This window comes from Fulmarus glacialis, unplaced genomic scaffold (assembly GCF_000690835.1).
Source record: "Fulmarus glacialis isolate BGI_N327 unplaced genomic scaffold, ASM69083v1 scaffold17941, whole genome shotgun sequence".
In the NCBI taxonomy this organism is placed as follows: domain Eukaryota; kingdom Metazoa; phylum Chordata; class Aves; order Procellariiformes; family Procellariidae; genus Fulmarus; species Fulmarus glacialis.
In genome coordinates this window covers 395-10,794 of record NW_009191207.1, presented here as the reverse complement: position 1 = coordinate 10,794, position 10,400 = coordinate 395, and the positions used below count along the sequence as shown (strand labels likewise).

At 52.3% G+C, this 10,400-nt stretch overlaps 1 protein-coding gene across 1 annotated transcript in view; it reads left to right on the top strand.

The window, feature by feature from the left end:
* The window catches only part of IFT172 (intraflagellar transport 172), a gene marked incomplete at its 5' end in the record, with an annotated part of 37,293 nt that extends 28,748 nt beyond the window's left edge, over positions 1–8,545 (top strand). The window contains 10 exons of the mRNA XM_009586610.1: positions 1,863–1,979; positions 2,463–2,573; positions 3,374–3,493; positions 4,526–4,621; positions 5,299–5,358; positions 6,465–6,563; positions 6,958–6,998; positions 7,046–7,158; positions 8,042–8,133; positions 8,382–8,545. Of these exons, the coding sequence (XP_009584905.1) occupies positions 1,863–1,979; positions 2,463–2,573; positions 3,374–3,493; positions 4,526–4,621; positions 5,299–5,358; positions 6,465–6,563; positions 6,958–6,998; positions 7,046–7,158; positions 8,042–8,133; positions 8,382–8,471 (939 nt within the window). The remainder of the gene's footprint in view (positions 1–1,862; positions 1,980–2,462; positions 2,574–3,373; positions 3,494–4,525; positions 4,622–5,298; positions 5,359–6,464; positions 6,564–6,957; positions 6,999–7,045; positions 7,159–8,041; positions 8,134–8,381) is intronic.
* Between the last annotated feature and the right edge of the window lie 1,855 nt (positions 8,546–10,400).

The window sequence follows — 10,400 nt, the reverse complement described above, 5'->3', positions numbered from 1 at the left end:
CAGCAGGAATGAGTGGGCAGGGCAGAGCAGTCATTTCTGTGGGGAGCACGGGGGGTCACTGCAGCAGCTCAAAAAACACCTCTCCACTGTCCCCATCTTGGCCAATCAGGCCTAGCAGGGACGCATTAGAACCCAGAAGCGTATTGGGTTTAAATTTTGTGATTAATGGAGCATTGGAAAAAGCTAAATGAGTTGTTTGGGCTGGAAGTAATTGGTACCATGGAGACAAAGAGACTTGTAAAATAAAGCCTTCTTTCTACATGTTCTTTAGAGGTCTGGTGTCAGTAGAAATGAGACATCCTTGTCGTGAAAGCAAATTTTACATTTTTTCATTTTTACTAAATTTACTTAAAACTAGCAAATTACCTCAGCAGAGTAATAAAAATGGAGAAAAGCGAAATGAAACTGTTTTACAGTGCTATTCCAGTGCAGCAACAGGAGGAGAAAGCTCTAGATTACCAGGATCTACTTTGAGGGTTTGTTTGTATTCAGTGGTTATTGGTTATTGATTGGTTATTGATTCAATGGTTATTGATAAAGGAGCTAAACTAAGGGCAGGTGTTGATTCTTTGAAGTGAGGCATTGCTTCAGATCAAGCACCAGTGCAGCCCCTGGCAACTGAGTCTGCAGTTAGTGGAGACATCACAGCTAATGACTCAGGCAAACACTGATAACTTGGACAAGCACTGGTAATGTGGGTTTTTTTATAACTTCGTTTCTAATGCAGTAACCTGAGTTTGGGCCCTACTACACTAAACTTGATTTCTTTTTGACTTGGGCTTCTCTGGTGATATGAATGGTCTTTGTTGTAGTAGTTGTTATCTTGGAGACGTCTGTGCTGATGTTCTAATTATCAGGAGATACCAGTGTTGATCTTCCATAAAGAATAACTTCACACTCAATTGAATGGTAAAGGCTTAATCTGTTTTATTGTCAGCCAGGCACAACACTACCACATTTAGTCCAAGATGATGTTAGTCTCTTTATGCCTCTAAGAGAGAATTAGCACAACCTTGCTCCATGACCAGTGCAGAATTTCATGACTTTTGACTCAGCTGTTCTACAGTGATCATACAGGAAAAAAGTTACATTTATCAAAACAGGTCATACACCAGACTTAATCTTTATCCCAAACTGTCCTGTACCTAGTGTTTCACCAGCATCTACATCTGGGTGTTCAAGTTCTAGATGTATCATTGGGACACTGGTCTCTCTTGTGCTCAATAAACTTGTTTCCATTGCTCATTTTTTTGACAGGATTGCACATTTTATGCCATCTTCTTCATCTCATTACTATATTTAAGCCTGTGTGAAACAGGTCTTTCCTCAGTTGAATTTCTGTAAGGCTGACTACAGTCAGTCCTCAGCAAAGTGTTTATGGGATCAGCACATGTATAAGCAGCACTCCAAGGAGGCCTCCTGTCCCAGAGATCTGACAGCATTTGAATAATGGACTAGAGCAGCCTTGCAAATTATGAACATCTTCAGTCCACAAAGTGTTTTGATTCATTCTTTCATTAGACTACGGACTGGTTTACAATTGGTACCTGTGGTGCCACATTGTGGAGATACTGCATCCTTTAGGTATTTGGCAGTATTCCTTTGGCAAGTGGTGAACAGCTTTTATTTGCATGTGTGGAAGGATCAGCATAGCATCAGCTAGTCAGGATTAGAGTATCAAGTGGGGCCCAAATCAAAAACCAGGTCTGCTGTGTGCGGTCTGTCTCTGTCTAATTAGCTCGTCTCGCCCTTTAGCACTCGGGTGTATGGGTGTGTGTACATGCATCTGAAACTGTCCCTACCGAGGGACAAGTGGTCGGTTCATGAATCTTACGCTACTGCTTTCTGTGTTCCTTCTCCAGAACTATAAAGTCTTGCACAAGTATGTAGCTCTGTATGCAACCCACCTCATCCGGGAGGGCAGCTGGGACAAAGCCCTGAGCCTGTATGTCCACCATGGAGCACCTGCCAACCCACAGGTAATGAAGACAGCCCAGTATGAGTTGCCAGAGTGTGCTATGATCTGCTACATAAGTCAAGCTTCGAGTCCAGAACGGGGATTGCCAGGTGTTCAACAAGTCCAAGCCACTTCAACTCTTCTGTGGATTCTTCCAGAGAGTCCTCAGCTAGAGGACTAAAGGCAATCTCCTGGCCTATTCTCCACAGGGAAGGAGCAGGGGGAAGTTGAGTATTTGTGTTTGGTTTGAACACCTTAACCACCAAGTCCAGAATAAAATGAACCATGTTTGCTTCTCTGAGAGCACTGGCTGCAGGAAGCATTCTTCTCCATTTCCCTGCCTGTCCTGTAGCACCCCTTGCAACCAGCGATCTGCAGCAGTGTGCTCCAGGAGCCTGTGTGCAGAGCTGCCGTCCCCTCAGCCTGTGCTTGACAGCAGGAGAGCTCCAGACTTTTGCTGACTCCCCATCTGGCTCCCTCAAGATTTCTCTCCTTTTTGTTGCAGAATTTCAACATTTACAAGCGTCTCTTTGTGGAGATGGTGAACGCGTCTGGCATGAATTGTGCCGAGGCCTACTCCAGCTGGGCTGACCTGCGTGATGTTCTCTTCCATCTGGTGAGTATGGGCCGTGGCCACCACCGCCTGTTAAACTCCAACACCCTGGTGGCTCCTAGCAGGGGAGAAAGAAGAACCAGTCTCTAGCCAGGTGACATGGGCAGTATTTGTAGAACACAAGTCGAGGGGAAATGGGGAAATGTTCACAATGTGGACAGTAGAACAACAGGATCCTGTGAAGTGGACATGGCTGGGCAAGAGAAGTCAGGGAAGAAGATGACCTTGCACTCAAGGCCAAATCCTAGAAGTGGGTCTCGACACTGGCACTTGCAGCGCTCAGTGTCACTGCTACATGGGAGCCTATCACAGCCCATCACAGTTGTCCTACAACCATATTCAGCAGCCTGGGTGGGGAAAGGACCTGGGAAAAGCACAGTGCTACGGAGCCTGGAAAATAAGAGTCCTCCCCATCTCCCCAGAGATGCTTAGAGCCTTCTGCTCCTTCTTCCCTGTCCCAAAATACCTCAGCCAGAGCCCATGATTGCTTCTTCTCTGTTTCTGTCCTACAAATACCCACCTCTAGCACAAACGAAATCCACAAATCCCCCTTTGTCCATCCAAACTCACCCCTGCTTCTAGTGCTGTCGTTGCAGTACTGTTGGCTCTCCCCTTCTCCCACAGCCTCCTCCCTTCAGCACTCTATAGGACCCAGAGCACCCAAGGCTCAGCCCTTTTCCAGTCCCCAGAGGAGCCTGGATATTTCAGATCCTTCTCTCTCCCCACTTTTCCCTGGACTCAAGTGGATGTAGAGTGCCCTTGTGCTCTCACATTTTCAATTACTCTCCTTTTCTCTTCTTCAGTGTGAAAACTTAGTAAAGTCAAGTGAGGCAAACACTCCAGCACATGAAGAGTTTGAAACGATGCTGCTGATCTCTCACTACTATGCCACCCGCTCCGCTGCTCAGGGCGTGAAGCAACTGGTAATGTTTTTGAAGTTCCTTTGCCAGGTCATCACCCTAAGTGCAGAACCCTGTGGGGATGTGCAGGTTCAGGGCTATCCATAGTTCACTATTCCACTTCATGGATCACTTACATATCATGGATGCATGAGAATGGGACTATAGTGATCTGGGAACCCACCACTAGCAGGTGAAACTAGAAATAGTCTTCTCTGACTTCTTATAGTGCGACCTGCCCCCAGCCACTGAGGCTGAGATGTAAACCAGTGGAAAGCTGATCCATATGCTTGGCCTTCCCAAGAGAGGCATTGCTTCCTCTTCAGCTGCCCTGGGCTGTTAGAGCTGCTGGGCTTCACATATGGTCTTGAGAGCAGATTGGCTTTGCACAGGGATTTGGGAGCTCATGGGCCTGTGTGCTGGGCCTCTCGGGTGGCTTTGAGAGCTCATGAGCCTGGATACCAGGCCTCACAAGGCACGGTGAGTATTTTTGAGTCTTACGTGCATTGAGATTTGTTCTGGGCCATGATATATAGCAGAGTCCCTGCTGAAGTCTTAGAATCTTAGAATCATAGAATCATAGAATCATTAAGGTTGGAAAAGACCTTTAAGATCATCGAGTCCAACCATCAACCCAACACCACCATGCCCAGTAAACCATGTCCCAGACATGTTTCTGAACAACCTGCTGTAGCTGACTCTGCTTTGAACAGGGCGGGGGTGTGGACCAAGCGGTCACCAGAGATCCCTTCCAACCTGAACTATTCTGTGACTCAAACGGTAGGAGTTTGGGTGTCGCTTCTAGTAAAAAATAACAAGGTTTATAAAGCAGAACAACTTCATCTTCAGTTGACAGTCCTCCTGTGTGTTCACATAGTGAGGATACTTAGGGTCAGGATGGAAGTTTTTAACCTTTGTTTGTTAGACAAACATGTCGGGAATATGTGGGTGCAGAGTCCCTGCCGTGAGTCTGGGGCAGTATGATCTCATGAGATCCCTTCTGACTCAATTTTTCTGTGCTGATTGTTGTGGCTTTACTGTCCCCTGTGTCTGCAGGACACTGTGGCTGCCAAGCTGTCCATTTCCCTGCTGCGCCATACTGAGCTCCTCCCTGCAGACAAGGCTTTCTATGAAGCTGGCATAGCTGCCAAGGTAAGAGCTATCTGCCAGCAGAGCAGCTAGGGAGGTGGACGACCCTGGGCTCAGGGATTTTCAACTTTTATCTTCCCCTATTCTCCCCTAGCTGCACTGGTAGACCAGTAGCCAGACACTGGCATTGGAGGTGTTACGTCAAACACCTTGCCAGCCTCTGCATTTTGTCATGGAATGGCAGTAGGTAGTGGGAGGGCAGACCTGAGCTAGCAAGGGGACATGAGCTGCAGACCCAGGGGATGGGCCAGAGGCCACATTATATTGCATGGCTCTGTAAGTACAGATTCAGGACTCCTAACTGGTCTGCCTTGCTCTGGGTCACCTGCGTTACCTTATTCCTGAGACTACAGGCTCTGACCGCCTGCCCAGACGCAATGACACATGGCAAGCACAGCAGCGTGTTCTCACTGTCTGATGCTGGCTGTGCAATAATGCCCAGCTCCGGCTTGTGGGACAGCCTGCGGCTCCACTGGGCTGGTTGTCCCAGTGGTTGCCTGTGAAGCAGTCCTCAGGGATGGTGAGCCGGGATGTGCACTCTCCTTCTCCATTACCGGTGCTGCAAATGGGATGTTGTGGCACAAACTGAATCACATCCTTTCTAAGCCATCCCTCAGGCAGGAGAGTTGTGCTATGAAGATAAGCTGCCTGGTCTCACTTGGGGTTTCTCTCTGTACTAGGCAGTCAGCTGGGAGAGCATGGCATTCATCTTCCTGAATCGCTTCCTGGACCTCTCAGATGTGCGTATAGTCTGCTGGAGGGAGGGCTATCATACTTAAAATGACAACGGGCTGTAGGGCCAAAACGGACCCTCAGCCTGGCCAGGGTACTCCTAAGGTTCCAATGTGGCAGCACATGTTTGAGCTGGTGCCGACAGAGAACCCTGAATGCTGTTCGGGGGGTGTGTGCGTGCACAGCACTGAGTACCCTAACACTAGCTATGGAAGGACTTGCCATGCAGGGCACCTGAGCAGCTCTGACTGTGTCTCCATGTGTATGCCAATGCCACCATGCATGCATGTTGCAGCAAAGAGCAAGTTGGCCTAACAGTTTAGGCCTGTAGTCTTCATGGCTGCAAGTGCCATTACAGCTTTCAGGATGATCTCATCTAAGTTGTTCCAAGTGAAGGAAAATTACCTGAGGGGTGGAGGGCACGGCCCAGTGCTTTAGCCACTGTGATACAAGACTCAGGAGTCCCACTATGCCAGTCAGCTCATTCCTTGACTAGCAGGTTGGTCACCACAAAACCTGACCAACCTTGGTTGGTCACTACCAAACCCTAGGAACCTGACAGACCTTATGTACCAGTCTTCCAAGTGCTGTCAGCAGCTGCTAGGGATAAAAAGCTCCCCATTTCATCTTTCCCTTCTTTGAGGCCACCTGACAAGTTTGAGTAGTACAGTGTTTCAGGGGCACACATCCTCTGACACTGCCATAAATGCCACCTCCCAGGAGGGCCCAGTCACCACAACACTGATAGGGGCATCAGTAATGCCATCCTCACAATGTAGATTGTACTGTCAACGCCAAGGATGGTATTAGGACGAGAGGAAATGGCCTCAAGTTGCGCCAAGGGAGGTTTAGACTGGACATTAGGAAAAATTTCTTTACTGAAAGAGTGGTCAGGCCTTGGAACAGGCTGCCCAGGGCAGTGGTGGAGTCACCATCCCTGGACGTATTTAAAAGACGTGTAGATGAGGCGCTTAGGGACATGGTTTAGTGGGCATGGGGGTGTTGGGTTGACGGTTGGACTTGATGGTCTTTTAGAGGTCTTTTCCAACCTTAATGATTCTATGATTCTATGACTCTATGATTGCCTAGTGCTCCACCACTTCTCCCTTCTCAGGCCATTGAAGAAGGGAACCTGGATTCTCTGGACCACTCTGATTTCCAGAGCACAGACATTCCCTTTGAAGTGCCACTTCCAGCCCAACAGCACATGCCTGTGAGTGTCATCTGCCGCCTTCAGCTCCCATGAGCAGTGATGCTGCTTCAGGGCCCTCTCTGAACGAGGACTGGGACAAGGGTGGGACAGTGGGCACTGCAGGAGATGGAAATGTACTCAGCACTGCCCCCTGCCCCGTGCCCCCCCCCAAACACATGCAGCCCCAGTACACACATACACATGCACTCTCTCATGCTCCCCCAATATACACGTGTGCTTGTGCACACATGCATACACTCACACACCCCCTCACAACATGCACACGCGTGTGCACATCCTGCGTGCACGCTCTTGTGTCCTGCTCTCCCCAGTGTGCTCCCTAGTGCTGCGGAGCAGCAGCTGGGCAGTGGCGCAGCGTGCAATATCAGGAGGTGCGCTGACCTCTGCCCTGCAGGAGGAGAAGCGGGAGGAGGTTAGGGACTGGGGGCTCACCATGTCCAGAGAACACGGGGGGAGGGGGTTGGGGATGGGGTCCTCCCCAGGTCCATGGACCAGCGGCTGGAGCAGGTGCTGCCACAGGACGAGCGTGACACCTATGAAGCCTCACTGGTGGCAGCAAATACAGGGGTGCGCTCCTTGCCCTGTGTGCTTACAGGTAAGCTCCAGGCCACCTCACACATATGCAGGGGAGTACATGGTGCCATGCAGGGAGTGGGAACATGTTGCGGGGTGAGGGGGGCGGTCAGGCTATGCTGCGGTCAGGCTATGCTGTAAGGAGAGTAGGGAGACTGTGTGGCTGTGGGGACCGGTTCTGCTGGAGGACATGGAAGGACCCATTTTTTACTGTGAGGGTGACTGAGCACTGGAACAGGTTGCACAGAAATTGTGGCATCTCCATACTTGGAGATAGTCGAAAGCTGTCTGGACATGGTCCTGGGCAACCAGCTGTGGGTGGCCCTGCTTGAGCAGGGGGTTGGACCATATAGACCCCAGAAGTCCCTTCCAACCTCAAGGATTCTCTGTTTCTATGATTCTGTGACCGCTCAGTCTCACACAGCGCTGCCTAGGAGACTGCCCAGGCTGGCCAGCACTGACACACGTGCACATCCAGCACCTGTCCCTGCTTTGCCCCCACTCTACAAAAGCTGTCTATTCTGGCAGGTACTGTCCCCCCACTTGCACACTTCAGACATTGAGGGATTGTGGTGCAGGAGTGGGTCAGTGGGTCAGAGAAGGGGTGGGCCACCAGCAACAGGACTCTGGCTCCAAAGGTTGGGAGCGAGGTGCTATCATTTGACATACTCACTTGGGTGTCCTTGCCAGAGGGCAGCTCAGCTTTCATCTTCCTTTGATCCCACCACTGTGGGCATCCCCTTCCTCATTCTGGTCTCTACAAGAAGCCAGAGCCGGCACTGTTCCCCTGCGTTACCCAGGGAAGCAGCCCTAGCCAGCTGGCCATGGCGGAGGGGAAGGGGTGCACAAGGTAGGGGTCTGCTGTGGGTCTCAGCTTGTTTCTGAAGGTGTCACTGTGTGACCAGGGTACCCTGTGCTAAGGAACAAGATAGAGTTCAAGCGGCCAGGCCGAGAAGCCAACAAGGACACATGGAACAAGTTCCTGATGGCTGTCAAGGTGAGCCAGGCACCCCGTGGGGCAGGGAGACAGGCTGCGCGGTGTTCAACCCCTCGGGCTGACAAAAACACTGTCCCGGTGGATGGAGATACACGGAACCAGGGTGGTTTTAGTGCACTCTCCTCGTGCGCTGCTGCGTGGGGATTAACCTCACTCACAGAGCTGGGGCAGACCCTGCCCTGCCTGTGCAGCTCTGTCAGCTCCGAGGGGTGCCCTGGGGCAGTGCTAAGGTCTCTTTCATTCTGCAGACATCCCACAGCCCCGCGTGCCAAGATGTGCTCAAATTCCTCAGTCAGTGGTGTGGGGGACTCCCGAGCACCAGCTTCTCTTTCCAGTGAGCCGGACTGTGGCCACTTTCAGTCCTGTTCTTCAGCACCCTCCTCTTCCACCCCAATAAACGTCTCTCAACCCTGCTGTGCTCCTATTTGTCAAGGGGTGCTGAGCCCAGGAACACGTGTAGCTCCCAGGGCACAGGGCTGTAACCCTGTACACGTGTCTCTTGGCCTCACGCTAGCCATGCTAAACATGCGCCCTCCGCCCTGCTGGGTGACTGTCACACTGGGACCGTCTATCTGTCTGCATCCCTGTGCCCGGTGGGGGGCAAGCATGGAGACGGGCTTACACACCAGCTGCACTGTCCTTGCACCAGTGGGCCCAGCTCCCAGCAGGCATCCACTCAGTGTGAAAATGAAAAGTTTATTTACTCAGGGAAACAACAGAGGCTTACAACAAAGGGGTTCTTCACCTTCCACTCCTTGGCCTGCCCCAGCACAGGCACAGCAAGCTGACCCTGCCTGCTCTGCAGCAGGACCACCAGGACCCAGGCCAGCCCTGGCTGTTGCCAGGCCCCAGCACCTCTGCCTGCCCCCACCACTGCATGTAAAAGACCAATGGAGCCTTTAGTGTGCCAGGAAGGGCCTTGCAGCTCGGGGAGAGAAGGGATGAGTGTCCGGGGCCCATGGCGCCTGCTGGGCACAGGCTGCCTGGTGACCCTGAGCAGCTCGTGTCTGGAACCTGCAAGGTTTGTCCCAGGTGGGGTGGTGGGGCTGGGGGGAAAGGTACACCCCTCCCCCCTGCAGCCCACCCTACCCTTGCCTACACCTGGGGCAGGAGCACAGTGCAGGTGCAACTTCACCTCGCTGGATCGCAGCACTCCTGCAGCACCACCTGGGAATGAAGGAGCATGCATGAGTGCAGGACTGTGCTGCAGGGCAAGGCATATGCTGACACCTCTGGCCAGTATTTGTAGTATGTGCTCGGAAAGAGACGTTTCAGGGAGCTGGTGTGGGCAGGAGCGCTCTTGGCTGTGGAGCCTGCCCCCTCCCGTCCCTCAAGCATAGCCCAGGCACTGCACTCACCTCTCCAGCTAGGCACAAGACTCAGCCAGCCCTGCCAGAAGTTGCTGCATCTCACGCGGTGGCCCCTCCTTCACTGTACTTGGCCCGGCCAGCTAAAGAGGAAAAAAAAAAAGAGGTGGAGGGTCACAGGGATGTGGGAAGGGCTGGGCCAGGCTGGGGGGGACAGCGTTTGCTCAGGACAGCCAGGACAGAACAGGCTTGGCTATCAGAGGGATGAAGAGGAGGGTCCCTCTGCAACTATCCAAGATGAAGGGGTGCCAGTCTGTCACCAAGGCTGGCTAGAAGAGATTCAAACTTGACATTCCCCCCCTCCCATTGCTGCACAGCCTGCTTGTATGGGAACAGGGGCCCAGCAGAACTCAGCACCTTCAAAATGCAGCAAAAAGGCAGCAATGCTGGGGCAGAGGCGGGGAGATCCATCTGGATTGACGGGGCATACCTCCTCTTTGCCGTAGCTGCGTGCACAGGGCCCAATGCCCCGGAAGATCAGGGCCACCAAACAGCACCTGCCAGACAGCACAGCTTCTGCAGCCGCCAGCACCATGGAGGGGAACCAGAGCGCCAGGGCTGTGTCCTGCAGAGCAGAGGGTCGGAGGCTGCTCAGGGAGCGTGGTCCACTGCACCCAGCCCACCTGCATCGGCTGAGCAGAGAGGCTCTGCAGGCGATGGGGGAGAGAAGGGGGGGAGTGAGAGAGAAGAAAGGGAGAGGGTGGGAGAGCGAGAGAAAGAAAGGCAGAGAGAGGGTGGGCAAAAGAAAGGGGCAGCAAGAAAGAAGTTTTTTTTTAAAAAGAGGAAGAGCGGAAGGGGGTGCGGGGGGTGTGGTGGCCCTGCAGACTCACATAGATGCGTGTGGTGTTGAAAGGACAGTCGTTGGTCACTATGGCTGCACGGGCGTCAGCGTGCAGAGCT